This window comes from Onychomys torridus, chromosome 22 (assembly GCF_903995425.1).
Source record: "Onychomys torridus chromosome 22, mOncTor1.1, whole genome shotgun sequence".
NCBI classification, from domain to species: domain Eukaryota; kingdom Metazoa; phylum Chordata; class Mammalia; order Rodentia; family Cricetidae; genus Onychomys; species Onychomys torridus.
Window position 1 is genome coordinate 30,961,943 of NC_050464.1, and position 23,984 is coordinate 30,985,926.

The window sequence follows — 23,984 nt, forward strand, 5'->3', positions numbered from 1 at the left end:
CCTTACGCACGCACGCTGTGCCTATCCCCTACTAGGTATCGCCTTCGCACGCTTTTGTGGCCTTTTTCCAAGCCATTCCGCCACCCCACCCCTGGCTCGGGGCGTCCGATTGTAGTGGAAATCCCCACCTGTGGGGGAGTCCCTTCCTGGGGCTCCAGCGGCAGGCTTGGTGACACTGTTGTAATGTTAAAATGCAGTAACTCACTCCTTCCAGCCCCCGAGTGGGCTGGGGGTTGCGAGGGGGGAAGGACACGTGTTATTTCCATTTCATAGATGAAGAGACCGAGTCGGAGAGGCCACGGACTTGGTCCCAGGCAGCAAGGGGGAGGGAGCGCTGGGCTCTAGGGAGCCTGCGGCTCGTGGGAGCCTGTCGTCTGGGAAGGCTTGCAGTGGCCCCTCCAAGCTGGGGGGGGGGGGCGTGGGCGGCCTGTTTCCTGTGGCGGGAGGGGGAGGGGACAGGCATTCCTCTTTAGCCTCCCTCCCTAGTGTCGCGGGCAAGACTGGCGCGCAGTGACTCCACTCCAGAACCGGGGCACCCCACTGTTAGCCGCGCCCCCATGGGGCGCTAGAGAAAAGGTAAAAGGGCTCCCTCCGGGGCGCGCAGACGTGGAAGCTCCAAGGGCTCGGTTGCCTGGGGTGAGGAGGAGCTCTCGGAGAAAGTGTGCATCAAGCTGGAGAGCGGGGCCGAGCGGGCGGCCAGGTAGAAAAGGAGCCTCCTCGGCGGCCCGTTCCCGGGACTAGGCGGACCTTAGTGGGGGAGCGGGACCCGAACGGATGGCGCCGCAGCAGCCGAGGCAGGTCGGACGGCTGGCCGGAGCCGCCGATAGAGAGAGAGTGGGGCCAGGGCTGGGCTGGGCCGGGCCCCCTCCCCCCCAGAGGTGATGAAAGCCGCGGTCGCAGTTGCTAGACCCGGTCGGGAGAGCGCAGATAAGGCCGGGCTGGAGGAGTCCGCAGGGGCGCGCCCCCACGAGGTCCCGAAGGTCGGGCGGCCACGCCCCACCGCGCGCCAGGCCACGCCCCACCCCTTCCAGGAGCCCCGCCCCTCCGAGGCGGGCGCGAGAGGGGCGGGGCCAAAGCACACTCCTCCCCCCCTCCCTCGAGCGATTCCCTTCCCTTTAGGGGGCGCGACGCGAGGGGGGGGGCGAAGAATACTGCGCGGGGAGGGCGGGGCCGGGATAGGCTCCACCCCCTGGCCCGCGGCTGGCGGGAGACGGGGCGTGGCCCGGCGTGGCCCCGCCCCCCAGCCGCCCTGGGCTGCCGCGCGCGGCTCGCGGCCGGTTCCTCTTTACATAACGGCGCGGGGCGGCATGGGCTCGGGCCGTCGCCTCCTCCCGGCCGCCCGCCCGCCCAGACTGTCACGGGCCACGGGGTCCACAGGGGCGGCAGCGGTAGCGTCCCGGGGGCGGCCCGGAGCCGCGTCCCCCGGCTGCTGTCAGGCGCTGGCGGCGGAAATGAGGCGCTGGCCGTTTTCCGAGCCGGGGTTTCCTGCCTGAGCGCCGAGAGGCCGTGCGACGCCATGGGCCGGCCGGGCCCCGACCCGCCGCTTGCGCGGTAAGCGCGGCCCGCCGAAGCGCGTTGGAGGAACCGGGCGGCCGCCGGCGTCCCGCTTCTGTTTTCTGGCGTTTCCTCCTTCTGTTTCTCTTCCCCAATCCCAGACCGCAGTGATGTGGGCGCGGAGGTCAGTGCTTGCAGCTGGGGCCTCCGGAGAGGGGCCTTGGCGGGGCGCCGCGGGAGGAACCGAGAGCCGCCCTGGGGACGCAGCGTGCTTGGCCCCTGCCGGGGAGGGGAGGGGGGTGGGCGGACACGTGTGTCACTGATCTGACAGGCGGAGCAAAATCGGCCCTGGTGATCGATAGGGGTGGCAGACCGATCCCTCCAGGCGGAAAGCAGGCAGAGGTCGTGGCGGGGCAGGCCCATGACCGGCGAGGGTTTTACGCTCTTAGGACACTCTCTGAGCCTTGTCCCACGGGCCCCCACCGGGAGGGGACTCCATCTGGGCCAAGGGATGAATACATTCTGGAACTTGGGCAGTCCCTATGGGCCGCGGGGGCGGCCAGCTGGGGAGGGGCTGACCCGAAGCAGCAGCAGCAGCAGCAGCAGCAGCAGCAGCAGCAGCAGCAGCAGCAGCAGCTGTGTGGTCTGGGGCCCTCAAGAGCTGGGCCGTGGCAGAGGAGGAAACAGAGAGGGTCCTAGAGACAGAACTTGAATCCTTCCTCCTCTGCTTTGTAAGCTGGGAGCGACCCGACCTCAGTTTCCCCTCTGTTTAAGTGATTTGCGGTGCGGTTTTCATGAGGTGTAGTTTTAATGAGGCTGGTGTGTGGAAGGCACCTGCGCCTGGCCTGGCCCTGGCGAGAGAAGATCTCAATTACAGGCTGTTTGTTTTCACACTGCCCTGTTTTATGGACCCGGGCTGTGGGACCTTCCCTAGCTCTCCTGAGCACCCGCTGCTCTGGGGTTTCCCAGATCTTTGGGCGGGGAACTCTGAAGGACCTGGGCAGGGTCAGATGACAGCCCCTTCCTGGTCTTGGTTTCTTCAGTTGACACCTACCTGCTTGTGATGACCACCAGAGCACAGATGGTGTTATCTGTTTGGTTGAGGTCATTTCTGCTCCTGGTCCTTCCTGACTCTGTGGCACCCAAGTCTGTCACCCAGTGCCTGGTCCTTCCTGTTCAAGAGGTAACCTTCTTAGACAAGTGAGGTCCTTTGAGCAGCTGGGACAGAGCTGGAGGAACTTGGGTGCCCTTGCTGGCTTCCAGGCTCAGGGTGCCCTCTCTAACATGAGTGACTGATGGAGAGCTCTGGTGACCTCACAGGGAGCTAACAGCCCCCAGCCTGGTCTTATACTCTTGCAGAGCAAGGCCTTTGGGGTCCAATGTATATGGGGTCCAGCCCATTACCTCTGAGGCTAGCCAGCTTCTGAATCTCCCATTGCTGTGAATCTTTGGGTGGTCATTTAACCTCTCTGAGGCAAAGTCATCCAGAGTGGGAAGGGTTTTAACTGCTGTGGAGTCTGGCACACACAGAGATGGAACCGATAGTATTGTTGGAATGAGAGGCCTTTCCTATCACGTCCCCACTTCTCCTTGGGGGCCTGCACATGTGTAGAGACTCAGGCTACTAGCTTCAGGTGTGAGGCCCTAGGCACGTTACCTGACATCTCTTGAGACCTGCCCAGTGTAGACCAAGTAAGTCTCTGCCTCTCTAGGGTGATGGTGTGCCCTGTGGGAGCCTGATACGGAGTAGGCATTCGAACTAGGTCGGCTGTAAGTGTGCTGGCTATGAGGTGTTAGGTTTGTGTTTTACCATCTCTGTGCTACAAGTGTTCTCAGAGCTCTGAAGTGGAAGTGCTGAGGGGTATAGTTGTTCTGAGAGAGGCATGCAGTTGGCATGAGGCTAGTGCTCAATAAGTTCAAGCTACTGCTATTAATCCCGGGATGGGGTGACTGGCACTTAATTGCCAGGCTTCCTGGGAAAACGGTCCCTAGGGCCCCTGGGTGTTGAGCAGCTCTGGTTGGGCGGGGCAGGGCAGGAAGCAGCTTCCATCTGGAGTGTCTGGAGGGGCTGCTTGCTCCTGCCAGGCCTGTTCCCAGGCACCCACCCTCCCCAAGGAAACTGAGGCTGGCAGGCTGCCTAGAGGAAATGACTCAGTGGGGGTCACTGGCTGAGTCATGCCTAATTGGACCCAGGAGCCCTGCACCCCAGCTCCCAGCTTCCGGGGGCTTGAGTCCCTCAGGGACTGGGTCGGTCTCAGACCTGGCTGCATGTCCATGTCCACTGTTGGACACCACCTACTTGAGCCCCATGATTTAGACAACCAGTGTCTCTTGGTCAGTGCTCTGGGGTCCCACTGACCACCCCTGGGCTGTCTAGCCCAGTGTCCCTCTTCTCATGGGGACAAGAGACAGGTCCCTAAGGGACCTGATGGCCTGCCCCACCCTGGCCAACCGGAAACCCAGCAGCTGAGCAGATGGCTGAAAGATTTTTCCTCCCACACAACCCTGTCAAGGGTCGGCAGGGGGGCCAGTCCCCCCCACCGGCTTCCTTGTGAGCCAGGCCTGGAGCCCCTTGAGGCCTGTCCGGATGTGCCCCCCCAGCTGCTGTGGGGGTGCAGCTTGGTCCACAGGGAGGAAGTGTGTGCCCTGCTTGTGGGGCTGACTCAGGGCAGCTGACTGGGGGCGGGGCCAGACTTAGGGGTAGGGGCTCCATGTGACTGTTTGAGGCAGGAGGTATACTTACCTTTCAGACCCCACACTGGTGGCACCTCCATAGAGCCCAAGGACTCTGGTTGGGAAGGGGCACACAAGGGTCAGAGGCTGTCGGGTCCATCCTCCTTAAAGCCCCAGGCAGTTGAGGAGCTGGGAGGCTCTCCCTGATAGTGAGGTTCATCTGCTGCCACCACCTCTGTAACTGTCAGCCCTGAGGTTGGTGAAAGAAGCCCTGACTGGTAAAGAGAGGGTATGCTGCTCTTGGGGGCTAGCCCCCTGCTCTCCCTACCTCTTGGAGCCTGTTTGGGGGTAGTGGTTGTCAGATGTCAAGTTGCCAAGGTCAGGGTACACAGGGGAGTTAGGGTAGAGGAAGCCAGGGGACACTCCCCATTCTGGCAGACTGGGCCAGCCTGATGACCCTGAATGGGCCTCATTGGCTCTCAAGTGGTCTAGCCTTAGTCTCTAGGCCAAGCTGATTCCTTTGCACCCTGTTTCTTGTGGGCTAGAATTTGAGTTGTGTGCACTGGGTCTTTTCAGGTCTGTAGCATAGTCTGTTTGGAGGTCTCCTTGGAGGAGGCAGCCTTATGGAGGATGATGTGGAGCTTCCTGTCTCAGCATCTAGGGGTGGAGCAGGTACAACTCTTGGGTCCATACACCCTGAGCAGCAGGTCCTGGCCTGGCAGGTGGAGCGATCCAGGTGTCCTCTGCACCTGTGAGGTGGGGGTGGTGGCCAAGCTGAGAGGCTGCTGAGCCATCTTTACAGTCATGGGCTGGGGGTGGACATGGAGTCCCCTCCACCACCCTTCCATTCTTGCTGACTGGACAGGCCCTCTGTCTTTGGGGTGGCTGTGCCCGAGCAGGAGCATCAGCCCAACTGCAGCTCCTAGGGACCAGCACTGCCTGTCTGGGTTGCCTGTGGCTGTCTGGGGTCAATGAGGGTGTTCAGAGATGCCACCCACCTTGCTGACTGCAGGGAGCTAGCTGCCCTGCTTATTTGCCATGGGGACTTGGGGATAAGGAACAGGCTTTCCAAGGCCCAGCTTTTCTTTGTTGTCCCCGCGGCTGAGCCTAGGTGGGTAGATGAGGCTGTATCTTCTCTGTGGGGAAGGGCAGGAGAGGAGAGCCATACTGACAGAGCCCGTCACAAGCTGAACCTGGGGCTCCTGGGGCTGATCAGGCTCTGCGCCTTCCTGTCCCAGAGTTGTCAGAACTGAGCAGCTGGGCTCCATCTCCTAGCACATGGAAAGTATTCAGTCAGTCACTGAAGGGGACCATCTTCCTGCTGCCTAGGCCGCTGGCCACCCAGCCTGGAGCCACCTCGGCCTGGGATAGTCTGTGTTCCACAGCCATGCCACCCAGACTGTCTGACCCAGCACTGGGTTCCTCCTAAGGCTTGGGCTTTGCAGGTGGGCAGCCTGATCCACCTCCATTGCTCTTCAAAGTGTCAGGGATAAGCAACACAGCCATTCTTCTCTCCAGCCTGTGCCACCCTACCACAGCTCTTGGGTGCCGCTGACAGGTACCTGTCAACGCCTGTCTGCCTGGGCAAGGTGTGGTGGAGGCAGCACTCAGGGCTGTGGGGTAGGGTCCTAGAGGGGTGTTCTTCCTCCCTAGGGGTGTTCTTAGTGTCCTGTGTTGGAGTTGGGGTGGGTGGGACGTGACTTGAGACTGGAGTGCCAGCCTGCCTTGCCCAACTGCAGAGGCACCTGGGGGCACCTGCTCTGAGTGTAGGTGTGGTAGGAGCCCCTCAGAGTGGGGGAAATGGGTGGTGCATGGTATTTCTGCCTCCAGCCCATGTTTGTGAGCAGGCTGGATGCAGTCTGCCCCCTCTAGACGGCTGTAGGACCTTGAGCAGACCCACCTCCCATGCCTTGATTTCCCCATCTGAGCCTAAGGACAGGACAGCCAGCTAGTGAGGATCAGGGAGCCTGGAGTAGAGCCATCCATTGCGGTGGGAGTGGATGTGCTTTCTTCGTACACGACTACTCGTACAGTTGGTAGCTTGGGGTTGTGGCAGGGCCACTGGTCACTTTCCACTTCAGCAGAGTGGAAACAGTCCTTCACATTCTCTGCTGTGCTGTAAGGGCTCCGTAGGATGTAAGAGTTAGTTCCTGGGGTGCATCTGGGCTCTTTGGGGTTCCCTCTATGAGTCGGCACTGGTCACCCTGTGGTTTCATTCCTGCACCCTAGGGGTTCTGTGAGGCCTAGAGTTTATCTTTGAAGAAGTGGTCAGAAGGGTGCCTAGCCAGGGTCACCTTTGTGAGGGGCATTGGAGTGAGCGCACAGCTGGACCTGGCTAGCAGCAAGCGTGGAAGGTCCTGCCAGGGTCTGCCTCTCTGCAGCTGATGGACAGAGTGAATAAGCAGAAGTTCCAGATGAAGGGGCAAGGAGGGTGCCCACAAGGCAGGCTAGGGAAGATGGTGGCCAGTGGGTGATGCTGGTCGCTAGGCATCCGTATACCTGTTTTTCCTTAGACTGGGGTGTGGCTCAGTGGATAGAGCTGCTTTAAATAGCCTGTGGGAAGCCTGGGTTCTATCCCTAGCACCACATGTCCGTAAACCCAGCTCTTAGAAGGTGGAGGTGGGAGGAGGCCAGCCTGGGCTACATGAGGCCATGTCAAGAGGAAATAATTCTTTATGCCAGGCCTGCAGGAGGATGATGGGCCCAAATCCAGGTTGGGCTGTGTAGTAAGACTTAAATTTTTGTGTATTTCATCGAGCCCCTGCTGTGGCAGGAAGTGGAGGAGAGCAGGTATGCCCTGGTCCCAGGGCCATAGTCTGGTGGAGATGGCCACTGACAAATCCCCACTGCTGAGGACAGTTGTGACCAATATGCTGAGGACAGATTCAGGACTTGGTGCTCCTCTTGTGATGTTATGAAAGCAGACAGGCCTAGGGAATTAGATGCAAGAATACAGCCCAGTGGCCCCTGCTGTGTGAGGATGGGGCTGGAGCTATGATGTGTGCACTCAGCTGTGGGTCATCCAGGCTATGAAGGCTGTGCCTGCCTCTCCTGCGTCAAGGCCTGGTGTGTGGGAGTATAGCACTGACTAAGGCTGGGAATAGGTGATCCTCATGGGGAGGTGGGCAGAGTGAAATGGGCTTGGTGAGATAGGGCCTATTCCTTTCTGCCTCCTGGCTTTTACTGCTTACTATGTGCAAAGCACCTACTGTGTGCTCAGGACCTTATGGTATGGTGTGCAAAGTACTGACAGAGTGCAGTGTCCCCCCAGGGAGAGCACAAGCCTCTGGACTGGAGTGGAAGTGTCCTGTCATGCTGGAAGTGACTGGCCACCCTTACTTGTCTATTCTGGGTCTTCAGGGCACAGGCCACAGAGGAGAAAGTGCCTGTGTGGCAGGGACAGCAAAAGAGTCCCATTTCTGGGCCAGCTGGTCCCCTCTAGTCCTGCAAACATTTTTTTTTAAATGATTTTATGTGCATTGGTGTTTTTTTGTTTTTGTTTTGTTTGTTTTTCGAGACAGGGTTTCTCTGTAGCTTTGGAGCCTGTCCTGGATCTCGCTCTGTAGACCAGGCTGGCCTTGAACTCACAGAGATCCTCCTGCTTCCTTCTGCTGGGATTTAAGGCGTGCACCACCACCACCTGGTGTGCATTGGTGTTTTGCCTGCATTTATGTCCTATGTGGTGTCACATTAGAGTTTGATTATAGACAGTTGTGAGCTGCCATGTGGTTGCTGGGAATTGAACTCAGGACCTCTGGAAGAGCAGCTAGTGCTCTTAACTGCTGAGCCACCTCTCCAGCCCCCTGACTAACATTCAGTGAGCTGGAAATTGAGGTTCAGAGAGATGCAGTCTGCTGACAGTGTCCACACAGCCTGGTCCTCTTTGCAGTGAGCTGGGGGGATGAGGGGGAGAGACTTGTTGTTTTGAGACAGGTCTCCTGAAGCCCAGGATGGTCTCCAGTTCACTGCGCAACCAAGGATGATCTTGAACTCTTGACCATTCCTGGGCTGGGATAATAGGCACACGCCACCACACCAGCTAAGGTTTAAATATCTTGCCTGTTACTGTTGTATCACTGGAGCCGAATGCAGTGCCTGGTACACAGTGTATTGTGTGGGATCAATGAGGTGGGTGGAGGATGGAGGTGGGTCTTGTTCACAGGTCCTTGCATCTGGCCTGTGACAGGCAAGCTGAGTGGGTGGCCCTGTTCACTCAGGCTGAGCCTCAGGGATGTGCCTGGCTCTTCCATGATTATCTTATCTAAGGACAGGGCAGGGGTGACCCACTGACATCTGGATTGTCTTGCACCTGTGTCTGCCTAGAGATGCCTGCACCCTGGGAAGCTGGTCAGTACAGGCTGTATGCCATCTCTAACAGGGCTGTCACCACGCTTGCTACAACATTTGAATGAGGACAGCAGCCAGCCCCACTGAACTTTTCCAAACTCTAGGCCATCCTCAGCTGAGTCTTTGTAGTAACACTGGGATGACTATCCTTTTGACATGGACAGCTAAGTGGAGAATCACTTGAGGTCACTCAAGATCACATGTAACTAGTGAGAGGTGGGACAGGGATTTGGACGTAGGCTTCAGAGTCCATGTCCCCAACCATGCCTTTTAGAGATGGGTAGTAACCAGCTATCTTAGACGCCTCCCCTGCATGCCAAACCTGCCCCCACAGTCTACTGTTTCAGGATGGATCTGCCTGCCAGCCCTGTCTTGACCACCATTAGATGTGTTACTGTACCTGTAAAAACCAGCTGTGAGAGACATGTGAGCCTTGGTTTGCATGCTGCGTAAATAAGGTACTGCAGGGTGGACTGTTGGGTTTGACTTCGGGGTGACGTTGGTGCTTCCTGGAGGAGGTGGTAGATTGCCTCCTGCTACGGGGCAGATCCAGCGCCCTTGCTGTGGTCAGGGCTCTGGACATGAGCAAGTGTTGATCTGGAAACTGTTCTCAAATCACTCTTGTCAAACTGCCTTAAGGAAGTTGTACTGCAGCAGGGTGGTGGCGGCACACGCCTTTAATCCCAGCAGAGAGAGGCAGAGGGAGGGGATCTCTGTGAGTTCAAGGCCAGCCTAGTCTACAGAGCGAATTCCAGGAAAGGTGCAAAGCTACACACAGAAACCCTGTCTCGGAAAACAAAAAAAAAAATAACAAACAACAACAACAACAAAAACCCCAAACAAACAACAAAAAAGAAGTTGTACTGCTTCACAGAACCCACCATAGGTAGTGAAGCGCCCGTGTTTTAGTCTTCAGCAGCCCTGGGTGTCACTGGTCAGTTTTAGTTTGGATGTGCTGTGAGTAGCTTGTTTCCTGGTGGGCAGTTCCCCTCCTCCAAAATTTCACTCCCCATGGTCACCCGTGGCTTGAAACCACTAGATGGAAAATTCCGGAAAACCCCACGGCTGAGCGGTGCTGAGCTTCCGGAGCCCCTCTGGAGTAAGCAGCTCCTCCCTGGTGGCCTTGGCCTACCCACTGTATCCACCTTGTATGCACTGCCCGCCCTGCTTTCCTGGTTTCCACGTGCGGGGTTCCGGGGGTGCCCGTGGCGGGCGGGGACGTTCCCTGGCTCACTGCCTTCTGTCCTGTCTTGCAGCCCGGCCGCCCCGCCTCGCTCTCCGCCATGAACGGGCCCACCGTGCAGCCGTGCCGCACGTCCTCGGCACCCGCGTCGCCCGCGTCCCCGCGTGGCTGGAGCGACTTCTGTGAGCGGCACGCCGCGGCGGCGGCGCGGGAGCTGGCCCGCCAGTACTGGCTGTTCGCGCGCGCGCACCCCCAGCCGCCGCGCGCCGACCTGGTGTCGCTGCAGTTCGCCGAGCTTTTCCAGCGCCACTTCTGCCGCGAGGTGCGCGAGGGCCTCGGGGGGCCACCGGGCCGCGACTACCGCGCCACTGCCCCGCATCACCGCCCCGCGCTGCCCAAGGCACGCAGCTCCGAGGACCTGGGCCCGCGGCCGGCCTGCGCCCTGCAGCACCTGCGCCGAGGCCTGCGCCAGCTCTTCCGCCGCCGCTCGGCTGGGGAGCTGCCGGGGGCCGCCAGCGACCCCAACGACACCGACACCGACACCTCCGCCACCACCAGGCCGGGTCCAGCCCGCAAGCTGCTCCCCTGGAGCCTGCGGGAGCCGCCGGCCGAGGCGCTTAAGGAGGCGGCGCTGCGCTACAGCCTGGCGGACGAGGCAGCCATGGACAGTGGCGCGCGCTGGCAGCGGGGTCGCCTGGTGCTGCGGGCCCCGGGTCCAGGCCACGGCCGCCTGCTGCAGCTCTTCGACCCGCCCAAGGTGAGCGCCCCGCAGAGTATGCAACAGCATGCTCATAGCTCGGTAGGCTCTGTGGCCCGGACTCTTCCAGGACCGGAGAGCCCAAGGCCACCTTGAACTCTGTTCATGCTGTCGATGGGTTGGAGCAGGTTAGTTCAGAGTCTTAGGAAGTCCCCAAGGGCTGTCTACCTGCAGTTTCTTTTCCGAGACATTTGTGCCCTCCTGGCTGGTGGCCAGGGCAGGTGAGGCCCAGGGTCTTTGTGCTATGCGGCAGCCGCATCCACCCTCCTACGTGGGTGTGTGAGGCCTGGCTGCCTGCCTTGATTTCCTCCGTTCTCTGTGGTCCCATTCAGTGTGACAGACTGGCTGTAGGGCGACAGTAGTGTGAGCCCAGCCCCGGGGCACTGATGGTCACTGGACAGGTATTTATTCGCACCTACTGTATGCTAAGCACACATTAGGGACTGGGAAACTGCCTTTCAATGGAGCTGTGGAAGGTATGAGCTGCCAGTGAACCTGCACTTGGCACTGTTGAAAAGGAAAGGCAGTCAGGTCTGCTAGGGTGGTGACAATCTTCCCTACCAATGACTGCTAAATGGTGGTGCTCTGAACCTCTGAGTTTCAGTGTGTGCCCCCAAGTGACCCAGAAGCACCTGCATTTCCTCACCCTCTGCCTTCTCTCTCTCTACAGTTTGGATGTCTGGTTTTGTTTTTGAATAGGGTCTTATCTAGCCTAGCTTGGTCTTGATCTAGCTATGTAGAGTCTGACCTTGAAGTTTGAACCTTTTGTCTACCTCCTGGGTGCTGGGATTATAGGCATGCGCCATCAGGCCTATTTTATGAGGTGCTAGGGATGTAGTATCTGGGCATTGTACGTGGTTGGCAGGACTCTACCCAGCCACATTCTCAGTCCCTATGTTACTTACTTATTTAAGGTTCATTAATTTTTTTTTAAGATTTATTTTTTTATGTGCATTGGGATTTTGCCTATATGTATGTCTGTGTGAGGATGCTAGATCCTCTGGGACTGGAGTTACAGACATTTGTGAACTGCCAAGTGGATGCTGAGAATTGAACCTAGGTCCTTTAGAAGAGCAGCCAGTGCTCTTAACCTCGGAGCCCTCTCTCCATCCCCATGTATTTAGCACGCATGTGCCCTCAGAGGTCAAAGGTATTGAGTACCCTGGAGCTGGAGTTACAGGTGGCTGTGAGCCCTCTCCAGTCACTGTAGTGTTGAAGTCTTGTGTGCTCTTCAGTGCACGAATTAGTCCACAGCTAGTCTAGTGCTGGCCTATTGTTGAAGTGGTTGGTGGTTTCTGCTCCAGTGCTTTCCCCCTTGGAGATGGCGTCTTGCTTAGATCCTCTTGCGTCAGTCTCCAGTGCTGGGACTACAAGTATATGCTCTCTCACACTTGGCTTTTTTGGGACTTTTCTGAATAATGTCATAGTGACATTTGCATATAAGTTTCTGCAGGGCATGTGTTTTCATTTCTGTTGGGTGTATTCCTAGAAATGATTCCTGCCGACACCATGGCTTTTCCCAAGTGGCTGTGCCAGTTGGTGTCCCTAGTGGTGGCAGCTGAGAGACCCCTGCTTCCACAGCCTCACCTGCTCTTGAACCCGGTTGGTTCTCAGGAGCTTTAGTGTCTCATGCTTATTGTGATTGATTCTTGTGTCCTTCGTGTGTCTGCATGTGTGTATGTGTTTGGGCACGTAGGTGCATGTGTATGCGTCTTTGTTCTCCACCCTATTTTTAGAGACAAGACCTCTGGACCTGAGGCTCTTCAATCCAGCTAGCCCCACTGGCCAGGGAGCTCCAGGGGTCTGACTGTGCCCAGCTGTTTCTGGATTGCTTGGAGTTCTCATGTTTGTGGGTCATGCTTTTCCAGCTGAGCCATTTCCTAAGCTGGTGTTGCCTTTTCTTAGGGTTCCCCAGAGCTTGAGTGTGGTACAGCACTGCTTTCTTGCAGGCATCATGATGTGGCACAGTGTGCACCGCTGCCCTTTGACCAGCACGGTTCTCCCCTTTTAGGCCGATTGATTTACTCACTGTAATTTAGCCTGTGGCAGGGGCAGGAGAGGACGTGGCCTGTGTGTCGAGGTCAGAGGATGACGGATGGGAGTCAGGTCTCTTCTTCCACTAGCCAGGTCTCAGGGAATAGAACTCAGGTTTTCAGGCTTAGTGGCAAGCACCTTCCTTTACCTGCCGAGCCATCTTGACAGATTATTTTTTGAGACACCATCTCCCTATGTAGCTGGCCTTCAGCTCTTCAGCCTCCTGCCTCAGTGTCCTAAGTGCTGGAATTATAGGTATGCACCACGGCACTGGATAAGAAGCTTCCCGTTTTAATGCTTTCTGTATCCTGCTTAAGAAATCTGGGTCCACCCCAGGCCTTGTGAGCACTCGGTCTTCTTCCCTGGAACTTTCTTGTAGGACTTCATGATGTGGCCATGGACATCTGGGCTGAGTTGGGGTGTGGGTTCTGGATATGTGGCTGTGTGCAAGGAGAGACTGTCCTTCCTACTAGAGTCCAAGGCCACTTGATGCTGAAGTGCCGATCTATGGGGATATGCTTCTGGACGTCTTCTGTCCTGCGAACTAAAATCTCTTATATTGGCTATGCCAACATAGATGCTTATGCGAACACACTGTCTAATTGCCCAAGTTCCCTCGCCTTTTTTCCCTCACCCCAGACAGGGCCTCCTCACTCAGTAGCCTGGGTCGGTCTGTAAATCACTACGTAGCACAGGCTGGCTTCCAGCCTTGAGTGCTGGGATTACAGGCATGTGGCACCACACTTGACTCCTTGTGAATCTGGAGGGGGACCTGCTGACTGGCAGCCAAGGCCCCAAGGTGGGAAGGTATGGAGTTATTTGAAGGAAGAGCCCGGAAAGCTGCCCGGGTTGCATGGAGGCCGTCCTGAAAACCTGGTGCTGTGTTCCAAATGTGTACATAGGGGCGAGTGAACACTTACCCTTATTTGTAAGAAACCCTGGAGGGAGAAAAATCCTAGGTCTAACTGGTATGGTGGCACTACCTGTAATCCTTGTAGATGGAAGTGAAGGCATCATCAGATCAAGGTCAGTCTTGGTTACATAGCAAAATAGGGGCTAGCCTGGGCTACATGAGTTATACCTCAACAACAGACAAAAACCTAAGGCTGGGCATGATGGACACCCCACCCCCACCCCCAATTATCCCAGTACTCTGGAAGCTGGGGCAGGATGATTACATGTCCAAGTTGAGCCTAGGATACAAAGTAAGCCCATCTTGAGACTGTGACTTAGGCGGGCCTCTGTACCTGGTCTTACCTGTGTGGTCTAGTAGAGACCAGGGGACATCACTGGCTGAGTGGCCACTGTGCAGTCTCAGGGCAGTGGCCAGGGATGCTGTGTGGGTGCTGAAGATAGTCAACATTTCAACCAGTGCCTCAGCTGGAGGTGCCACTGAGGTCCATAGGGAGCCCCAGCTTTTGGGCCTCCAAGGAAATAAGGCTTGGGGCTGCTGGTCCCTGCTGCTCGGCCCATTTGGCAGAGGTGGTTCCCAGGCTTGCTGACTTCCATGGCACCTGTGCTGTCCTTATAAGGCAAGCAGCCTGGTGGCTCTCCCAGCCCCTTGGAGCAACAGGTTAGACCAGGCTCAGCCTTACTTTGAGACTGAAGACCTATTGGCACCACTCCATGTGGCTTCTGTGGTGTCAGGAACTGGAGTGACTTGGGAGTTTGCCCGGGTCAGGCCTGCAGGAGCTGTTGCTTAGGGAGAAAGGTCTCACAGCTGCTGGTGGTAGAGGCTTAGAGTGGAGTGCTGTTGGAGGGGAACTGGGTGTAAGGCACCCTAGTGCCAGGGGTTTCTTAAGTGTGGCTATATAGCTGTGTGGCCTGAATTAGTTGCTTCAGAAGCTGGAGTGGTGATGGGTAGGAGAGCCATGCACTTGCTGGGCACAAGGACAGGGAGGCTAGGAGGCTTGAGGAGCCCAGGGCGTACAGGGGCCTAGCCTCCCTTCCTCCCTGCTGTGTGGGAAAGAGGAAGCAGAAAGAAAGGGCTGCCCACTGCCGGCCTGGCGGTTTCCTCTGGGCTGGGGAGGAGGTGGCGGGGCGGTGGCAGGAAGCCTTAGTCTATACCCATCCAGGCTCTGTGGTCCTACAGCCTCACCCCCACCTCCGCCCAGCCATGGGAAAGGCACCTGACCCTTGATGACCCTTGAAAGACAAGCCTGGCTCAGGACCATTCCAGCTGCTTTCCCAGTGACAAGTAGTGTAGCTGACTCCCAGAACCCCTCTGAGGGCCGTCATGAAGTCAGCGTCCAAATAAGACCGTGCCACGGCTAGAGGTGCAGGAGGCAGAAATGGGGTCTTGTGTGAGCACCTGGCAGAGGACATTAGGGCTGGGATTGTGTTTAAACCCACAAATGTGCAGAGCAAGCCCTGCCTGCAGAAGCCACACCCAGATGTCACAGTGCTTGCCAGGCTCACCCACCTTGGGCCCATCTCTGAGCTGTGAACAGTCAAGGGGCTTGCTCTGGGTCTAAAAGGGATTGGAAAAAGAAGAAAAAAAAAAAAAAAAAAGTCCTAGGGTTCCCAAGGGGCCTGTTACACACACCGCCATTTGAAAGCTTGCTTCCCTGGTCAGCCCCAGGCTCTGCTGACACTGCAGGCAGTGGGGGTCACTCAGGCTTCTGTAGCTCTAGTACTGTGAATCAGGAGCAGAGCGTGTGTAGACTGGGGGAGGTGCCAACTGGTCCCCACCCTGGAAGCTTCTGCCCTGGAACATCCCTGTTCACTGTCACCACCTTCATGAAGTTGGCCCTGTTGCTTTGTGGGAAGCCATCAAGGAGTCGGGCCTCTCTGCTCAGTGTTGGGATCATGGTTAAGGGCAGTGTGGTGGGGACTGGGGAAGGGGCACGTCTGAGCTCCTATTTTGGCTTATTCCCAGGTGGGCCCTTCCCAGTTGGTAGCCCTGGGGCCACACTGGGAAGTCCTCAGTTTTGTGAATGGACAAGGGAGCAGAGGCTCCAGCGTGGCCTCGTGGCCTCGTAGGCAGAGGGACTTGTGGCCCTCCTCCCTCCCTCTCTTCCGGCTAAGGCTCGGGTGAGTGCACGGAGACCCTCCTGGAGGAGAAGACGGGCCACCTGGCCTTGGCACCAACATGGGCGCAGCAAACTCTCCCTCCTGGCAGTGGCCTCAGAATGCTGCCACCATCTAGGAAGCTGACGGGGGTTGCCTAAAGTAACTAAAACCACAGATGGCCTCCCCAACATCCCTGGCAGCTCAGTAAATGGCTTTATCTGACTGTGTCTCCACCTGGCTTCCTCCCAGAGGTTACCTCCTCCCCTGCAGTGTACCAGGCCCTGGAGCTGGCAGCTGGAGGCTTCCAATGTAGGGGACTTGAGCCCATGTGGTCCAGTGTTCATCACAGAGTTCAGTATGACAGACAGGTGTGTCCCAGCCCTGTATTACTTGTACCCAGTTCAGACACGAGCCATCTCCTGAGTATCGTTGACTCCACAACGAGCACTGTATTATCTGAGTATCTCCTTGGGTTGAGTTCCCAGAGAGCAGTGTTGGGCTCCTTTCCTCACCCCCAGGGTCCAGATTCCATTGGAAAACAATCTGCTACCAAGACGTTCACTAGTTCAGAGTGGCATGGCCATCACCACCCTCTCCTAGGACATTAGCCAAAGGACTCAAGCTGGAGAGGTGGCCTTTGTATATCTGACGTTTCCAAGTCACATCTATTATCTTGTTCCTTTTAATGGCCAAATAATATTCCCTTGTATGGTTTTACCATCTCCCCCCTCCCCGCCCCAATTCATGAGTAAGTGGAATTTAGGCTGTTTCCACTTGGGGGAGTTTTGGCAAATGCTTTGAACATGTATTTGATGTGTCCAGTAGGTTAAGGAGCTGCAAAATTACAACATAATGTAGTATCCCCACAAGTGCACAGACAGGGGTCCCCACTGACTCATCACTCCCATCTCTGCATTGGCTGCAGCTGGCAGGACCTGAGTCAGGACTGGACTTGGTTCTATGGCTGACTAAAGGTGCCCTTCCCACACTCAGTGACCATTCCAGTGCTCTGCGGTATCCTTTATCAGGGGCACTATCTTGTCACCCCACTCCCCACTTTTACACTGTATCTCAGGCTAGCCTGCACCTTGTAGTCATCCCATCCCAGCTTACGGTTTTCATTGTGCGTCTGTGCATGTGTGCACTCTGGTGCCTGTACAGATCAGAAGAAAGTGTTGGAGCCTTTGGTGCTGAAAGTGATTGCCAGTCACCAGGTAGGTGCCAGGAACCAGACTGGGTGCTATGGAACAGCACAAAGTGGGTTTTTTTGGTTTTTTGTTTGTTTTTCGAGACAGGGTTTCTCTGTGTAGCCTTGCGCCTTTCCTGGAGCTCACTTGGTAGCCCAGGCTGGCCTCGAACTTAAAAAGATCCGCCTGGCTCTGTTTCCCGAGTGCTGGGATTAAAGGCTGTGTTTTTTTTTTTTTTTTTTTTTTTTTTTTTTTAAGATAAAATATTTTCTATTTTAGGTGCATTGGTGTTTGACCTTCATGTATGCCTGTGTGAGTGTGTTGGATCCTCTGGAACCAGAGTTAGAGTTGTGAGCTGCCATGTGGGTGCTGGGAATTGAACCCGGGTCCTCTTGACCACTGAGCCATCTCTCTAATTTCAACACAAAGTACTCTTAACTGTTGCTCTCTCCAGCCTCCAGCCCAGTCCTTTTTGGTTATGAGTATGACTGACCATCTGCTTGTTTTCTGTTTTTCAAGACAGGGTTTCTCTGTGTAGCCCAGGCTGGCCTAGAACTCAGCTTCTGGCTCTGCCTCTAGAGTGCTGGGATTAAAGGTATGCACCACCACATCCAGCTGCCTTTTCTCTTTAAAAAGGTTTATTCCTATACCATAAAATTGTCTTGTTTGAAGTGAACAGTACATTGATTCTTAGCATGTTCACACAACTGTACAACCATCTATTCCAGCACGTCTCACTTGAGAAGACTGCCTCTCTCAGCATCTCTTCCTCAGGGCAGCCCACTCTTCCCTGTGGACTGGTGCCATTTTGGGGGTCATTTCATTGGAGCTCGGGCCTGATGATGCAAGCCTCTGTCGCTGAGCTCCACAGCCTGCTCTGTACTTGAGGTCTCAGCAGGCCATCACTTTCTCTGTACCTGAGCTCAAGGACAACCTGAACTTGTGAAACTCGTCATACCTGGTTTTTGTGGTGCATGGGAGGCAAGCACCCTGCCCACCAAGCTCCAGCTGTAGCCTGTATCGTCTGTGCTGCTGATTTCCCTGGTCCTGTCCTGGTCCTGTCACGGCAAGCGACTGGCTCACTTCTCGAATTCATCTTCAACTCCCTAGCATAAGGTTCTTTACGTCTCAGAGCCGTCGTCACTTCCTTTCCAGCCTTAATTTTCACCCCAGAAAGGTTTCTCTGAGGACCCCAATATCCACCTTGCCTTAACAGGCAGAGTTCTGGGGCCCTCTTAAGCTGGAAGCAGTTTCCTGAGGGGCTCTTAATAGGAGTCCCCCTCCCCAAATATAGCCTTCCATGATTTCAAGGGGCCACTTTATAACTGTCTTACCCCTTGGTCCCACTGGGTCTTTCCCCAGTCATACAGTCTCATCCCATGACTTAACAGTTTGGTTTGTGTTGCTAGCCTGCAAACCCCACCCTTGGAAGCACGCTGCTGGGCCGCCCATGTTGCAGTGCTGGCTAGTTCTCAGGATGTCCTCACTGGCCACAGCCGCTCTGGCTGGCATGTGACCAATGCTTTCTGGCCTCTGGGACCACCCTGGCACATGCTGCCAGAGCTCGTGCTGTGCTTACCCAGGCCTGGTACCCTGCACCAGAGCTCTGGCCAAGGGGCCTTTGTGCTCAATCTTGACCCTGTAGGGAACCCAGGGGAATTAATGCTAACAGGGCCATTCCGCCTGACTAGCAGGTACCATGAATCTGGAATTCGCAGACTTTCTCACTTGACCCTAAGTAGCCTCGAATGAGAATAAGGCCCATGAAAGAGGACAGTCAGGAAAAACGCATGGGCTCAACAGGCTGCTGCTAGACTTGTCAGAGTCCCTCTTCAGACTGACTGCTGGTCTAGTTGGCTTCCGGACGTCTCTGTAGTGTGACTGAAAACCACTTTGGGACAAAGTGGGATATCTGTGTTTTTGTTTTTGAAAAAGAAGGCTTCCTGTTACCTGGGAAGTTAGCCCAGAGCTCCTGCCTCCATGTCCCTAGTGCCTGGTGGAAGGTGGCTTTTTGATAGGATTGTCCCAGCACTGGAGAGGGCGTTTCCCACCACACCGGGTTCTAGGATGGCACTGGGGGTGGGAGAAGACAGTCACAAATGGCAGGACTCAGGTGCCTCAAAGTTTTGTGGGACCTTTCTCCTGTCACAGGGTCGTGGTAGAGCCTGGCTCCGGGCTGGGAGTGGCTTCAGCCTGGGTGACACCGTGAGGCTGTGTCCTGCTGTGAGAGTCACTAGGCACAGTCCTCAAGGAAGGGCCCCCGGCTCCCTCTCCCTCCAGCCTTTACCCAGTGTAGAAGTTCATGGCTATCTTGTGAGGATTTCCTTTCCTGGGTAGGTGTGGCTTCTCTGGGCCAGGTGGCAGGACTCCTGACCTCTGGCTCCTTCTGGTTTTGTCATGCTGGGGCTATAGAGACAGTTAGCTGCAGTGTGTCATGGCCCAAGCAGACAACGCTGACCACCATCCTGGAAACATCTCAGGCCTTTCTTCTCCCATCAGCTGTCAAAAATAAAGTTTGGAAAAGGGCAGCTCCCATGGCCTGGGGGTGTGGAGTAGGGGCAGAGGTTGTACCCTACATCTGAGGGGCAGGACGAAGTAGGGGAGGTAGAAAGCCAAGATTCACTGTGGAAATGCAATTACTAAATTTGACACTGAGCATCCTAACAGCCAAAACTCCGTTTCTGGGCCTGGAAGTAGATGGTATGGGATGTGGTCGTTGGTGGCACTCTACTCCAGTGCCATAGCTCTCCTGAGCTGGGTCTAGAGAGCTGCTTACTGGCCAGGCTTGACCAGTGAAGCACATTGGCAAGGAAGAATTCAAGGCCTCCCAGTGTACTTAGGGTTCTGCTAGAGACCACCCCTTACCCTCCATAGTCTAACCAGATGGGCCACCGGCCAGTGCTTGTGTGCCCTGTCCCTGGCCTAGTACAAGCTCAGGCAGCCCAGCAGGTCACTCAGAACAGGCACTGTGGTGCCAGGAATTGGGAAGACTGGTCAGCACATAGCAACTGTGGACAAAAGTAGGCATCATTTGGCCCATCTCCAGCAGGCCCCCCACCCTCTCACTCCAAGCTGATGGGAGTTGGGGTGGATTTTTCTGTCTGAAGCTGGGACAGGGCAAGAAGCAGAACAAGCCTGGGTCTGATGTTCTGGGCTAGAGCACCTGGAACTCTCTTGTCCTGGGACAAAAGCCACAGAGGGAGGGGGAGAGACCTGTCAGGTCCTTTTTCCTTCCTACTGACCCAGCTCTCCCAGTAGCTCATGTCTTAGCTCTGTTGGAAGCTGGTCCTCAGCCAGCAAGAACAATCTTATCACCAGAGGAAATAAGGACCAGGGGTCAGGGAAGTGGGGGGCTTCCCTCCTAGGAACAACCCTGACCCTGAGCTTTGCCTGAGAACTGGCATCTGTGGTGCCAGCCAAACCCAGAAAGGTGGCACCTTCCAGGCATGTGATGCAGCCAACTGCAAGGACTCTTGCAGCTGACCGTTGTGGGCTGTCCCAAATCCACTGGGCAGTAGGGTGGGGGAGGACTAAGGTGCAGAAGGCTGTTCTGTGCCTCCTTCCTCTAGTACTGAGAGACTGAAGACCACCTGAGAAGCCTTGAAGGGGTTAGTCTCCATGGGCAAGCCTTGAGTGGCCCCTGTTTTTCCTAGAGCTCAAAGCCCAAGCTCCAAGAGGCCTGCTCCAGCATCCGGGAGGTTCGGCCATGCACACGCCTGGAGATGCCTGACAACCTCTACACCTTTGTGCTGAAGGTGAGTGTGTGCTGGGGCTCTGCCTCCCTGGGAGATGTTGCTCTCTCCTCAGATGCAGAGCTGTATGCTGCCTCTCTGCAGGTGCAGGACCAGACAGACATCATCTTTGAGGTGGGAGACGAACAACAGCTTAACTCATGGCTGACAGAGCTCCGAACAAGCACAGGCCAAGGGTGAGGCCTGCCCCTGCCCAGCGTCGCTCTGATCCTCCCTGCTGGCTCCCTCCTCACCCAGCCTCTTCCCCTACAGGCTGGAGCGCATGGACACAGAGTTAGCCCTTTCCTTCACGGCAGAGCCTGGCCCAGCCAGCTCTCCAAGGGGAAGCACAGACTCCCTGGACCAAGGTATGTGCCAGACCCTTGGCCTCTGGGGGTCCTGGACATGTGGCCCTGCCCATGTTACCACCACCATCCTTCCACTAGGTGCTTCACCTGGGGCAGTGTTGGACCCAGCCTGCCAGAAAACAGATCACTTCCTGTCCTGCTATCCCTGGTTCCACGGCCCTATCTCCAGGGTGAAGGCCGCACAGCTGGTTCAGCTGCAGGGCCCTGATGCCCACGGCGTGTTCCTGGTGAGGCAGAGTGAGTCTCGGAGAGGGGAGTATGTGCTCACGTTCAACTTACAGGGCAGAGCTAAGGTAGGGCAGGAACTGGTGGCCTGGGGTGGGACACATGCAGCCTGGGCACATGCAGCAGGCTGACTGCACCCCTCTCCCTCCCCAGCACCTCCGCCTGGTGCTCACAGACCGTGGACAGTGCCGTGTGCAGCACCTGCACTTTCCCTCGGTGGTGGACATGCTCCGCCACTTCCAGCGCTCCCCCATCCCACTCGAGTGTGGGGCGGCCTGTGAGGTCCGGCTCTCCGGCTATGTGGTAGTTGTCTCCCAAGCACCAGGTAGGAGCCCAAAGTCTCTGTCAAGGGTGGGGTGGCATCACAGAAGCCCACGGCTTGTCTGGGGCGCTTCTTCACTGTCGAGACTCACTCATCCCTGTTGCTTCTCCAGGTTCCTCCAACACAGTCCTCTTTCCTTTCTCCCTTCCTCACTGGGACTCAGATACGGGTCTTTCCCACCTCAACTCTGCTGGCTGTCCGCCCAGCCTTGGCGCAGAGGCTCTCCCCGGCCGAGTGACACCCCCTGAGCAGATCTTCCACTTGGTGCCTTCTCCTGAGGAACTGGCCAACAGTTTGCGGCACCTGGAACTGGAGCCTGTGAGCAGTGCTCGGGACTCAGACTATGGGATGGACTCCTCTTCCCGGAGCCACCTGCGGGCCATCGACAACCAGTACACCCCTCTCTCACAGCTGTGCAGGGATTCAAACTTGTGAATGTAACCACCCTCCTTCCCTCCAGAGAGCTCCAGGCTGTGGTCAGCCTTCCCCCAGCTCACATGTGCCCTCCACCGGGCTGCCACAGGCCTGCCAGCCACAGCTAGCCCTTGGCTTTCCCACTGTTTACAGATGGAGTTCTTGTGCACAGGTGCCACTAGCTGGCACCCCAGGCTCAGTCCCCAACCCAGAGGAGGGGGCTACAGGCCCAGAGCTAGCAGTGGAAACTGACAGTCAGAGCTGATGACAGACATCCTACCAGGTAGGGTCATCAGGAAGCACAAACACTAACCAGCCCCCCGCTCTCCTCCCCTGTACTGCTCTTGGAGGACCTGTGCCGTTCCGAGGTCAGGCTAAGCACACCTGCCTCACTCACCCCGAGCTAAGCCAGCACGCTAGTGTCCTTGTCTGCTCCTCCTCAGGACGGTTGCCTGCTATGGGGTAGCCACTGTCCTCCCTAATGCAGAGAATGAAGTGTGTCACCCTTTCAGGGACATCCAGGCAGCGTACAGAGAGGAGGGTGGCCAGGGATGTTCTACCCCAGTGCCTTATGATAGAGGACAGGAGTGGTTTACAGCAGCTTTACAGGGGATGGGATGAACAGGTGGGGAGAGAGAGACACACAAATGGAAAGGCTCCTCAGCCTGTGCAGTGGACCCAGATTTATAGCCCCCCCCCCCAACACGCTTCAAGCATCTGGTGGCTTATTGAATATGGCTCCATTCTGAGGCAGCAAAGAAGCTGGTACCTTGAAGAAACTCCTGAGAGAGCTCACAGTAAGTGTTCTGTCTGAGGCAGCGGCAGGAGCACCAGGGGCCCCGGTGGAAGGATGTGCTCCTGCACATACAATTCTGTGTAGATTGGGTCTACACTGATCTGGCCTTTCTCAGTTGTGTGAGTTCACAGGGACTAGAGTGGCAGCTCCTGAGCACCAAGGTGCCAGTCGGTGCAGCTCTTCCTTGGGCTTATAGCGGTGGCTTTAGGGGATCACGACTTAATTCTTGGACATGTTGGTCGGAGGTGAGCATGCTGAAACCCTTCTCATCTGGTTACCTCTGTACTGTGCAAGCTTATGTGGCCTGGGGGCGGCGGAGGGGGGGGGGGGGGGGGAGCAGTCAGCTGTGCCTCACCTTGGACCACCCACCATTGTGTTCACGGAGCAAGGCACATCCCACATAGGTGCAGAGTTGTGTTCCATCTTTGAGAACTAGCTTTTCTTCATTTGTCACAAAAGTATGAACCAAAGACATAAGCAATATTCAGTCACTGGTCCAGACTCTTCTCTAAGCTGTACAGGAGGAAAGGGGCTGGTTGGACAGTTATGTCTCTGCTCATGGCCAGAAGCTCAACCAACTTCAAACTAGGGGCCCTTGTTTCTCCTGGGCCCATCAGACACACAGCTCTCAGGTAGAGGAGACTGGCCACACACTAAATCAGCACCTCTGCCCCCTGGCATTGGGACTCATCCACTCTGGATGGCTTCCTTTCAAAAGGCCTCTATTATGACAAAGTCTCATGGCTCTGGGACAGAGTGGCACCATTCCCACCCCCAGTCGTCCTGACAGACCACCACGGGCAGGTGAGGGCACACTAGGCACAGTGTTGTTGGCCCTGTGGAGACACAGTGCAGCTCCACAGTGCCTGCACCGCTGCTGCTTTCTCCTGACTACAACTAGACACTAACAGCCACCAGCACCAAAGAGTAAGTCCACTAGCCGGCCTTGACTTTAGACCAGCAGTCCACATGGCTCTATCTGGTATCAACTCTTCTGCCTTTGATCATTTCTGGACCATAGGGAAAGGAATAGTGATCATTACAATTTTGGGCCACACAACACTATTTTTACATAAGTTTCTTAACCTAAAAGAAGGCTTCATCTCTTCCCTGAGGGCTCTTGTTCAAATGTTACCTTAATGCAAACATCAAGTGATAGACTGTCCACTGCCTCCTAATGAAGATGTGTCTAACGGCCAGTGTGTGTGTGTGGCTGGGCAACAGGAAGAGGGGTTTCAACTTCGATCAATCATAGGCAGAAGGTGTTGGGCAAATCTTTGTTTTATGTACTGTATGAATAACTTATTCTTGAATAATGCAAATTTTGCTACAGTGTACAAATCGCTATATGTGAATTAAAAAAGTTTTCAGAATTATGGCCATGATCTCTGCAACACCACTCCTTTCCACTTACTTAGAGCAGACAGCTTGGTTCTCCCGG

At 56.1% G+C, this 23,984-nt stretch overlaps 1 protein-coding gene across 2 annotated transcripts; it reads left to right on the forward strand.

The window, feature by feature from the left end:
• Positions 1-1,278: 1,278 nt before the first annotated feature.
• Sh2b3 (SH2B adaptor protein 3) lies at positions 1,279-23,916 on the forward strand. 2 transcript variants are annotated; one of them, XM_036171945.1, is made up of 8 exons: positions 1,279-1,678; positions 9,771-10,454; positions 20,341-20,442; positions 20,524-20,615; positions 20,692-20,786; positions 20,865-21,079; positions 21,165-21,336; positions 21,446-23,916. In XM_036171945.1, the coding sequence occupies exons 2-8, from the start codon at positions 9,798-9,800 to the stop codon at positions 21,766-21,768; spliced, it is 1,656 nt and encodes a 551-aa protein (XP_036027838.1). In that variant the 5' UTR covers positions 1,279-1,678; positions 9,771-9,797; the 3' UTR covers positions 21,769-23,916. The 2 variants fall into 2 exon arrangements, with proteins under 2 accessions (XP_036027838.1, XP_036027839.1); XM_036171946.1 differs by having other exon boundaries at positions 1,509-1,551.
• The last annotated feature ends 68 nt before the right edge of the window (positions 23,917-23,984 follow it).

Excerpts from the sequence above, each read along its gene's own strand:
- Sh2b3 (XM_036171945.1), top strand. The coding sequence starts at position 9,798 with ATGAACGGGCCCACCGTGCAGCCGTGCCGCACGTCCTCGGCACCCGCG. Across the intron at positions 10,455-20,340 it reads AGCTCTTCGACCCGCCCAAG|AGCTCAAAGCCCAAGCTCCA; the intron begins GTGAGCGCCCCG and ends TGTTTTTCCTAG. Across the intron at positions 21,337-21,445 it reads AGTTGTCTCCCAAGCACCAG|GTTCCTCCAACACAGTCCTC; the intron begins GTAGGAGCCCAA and ends TTGCTTCTCCAG.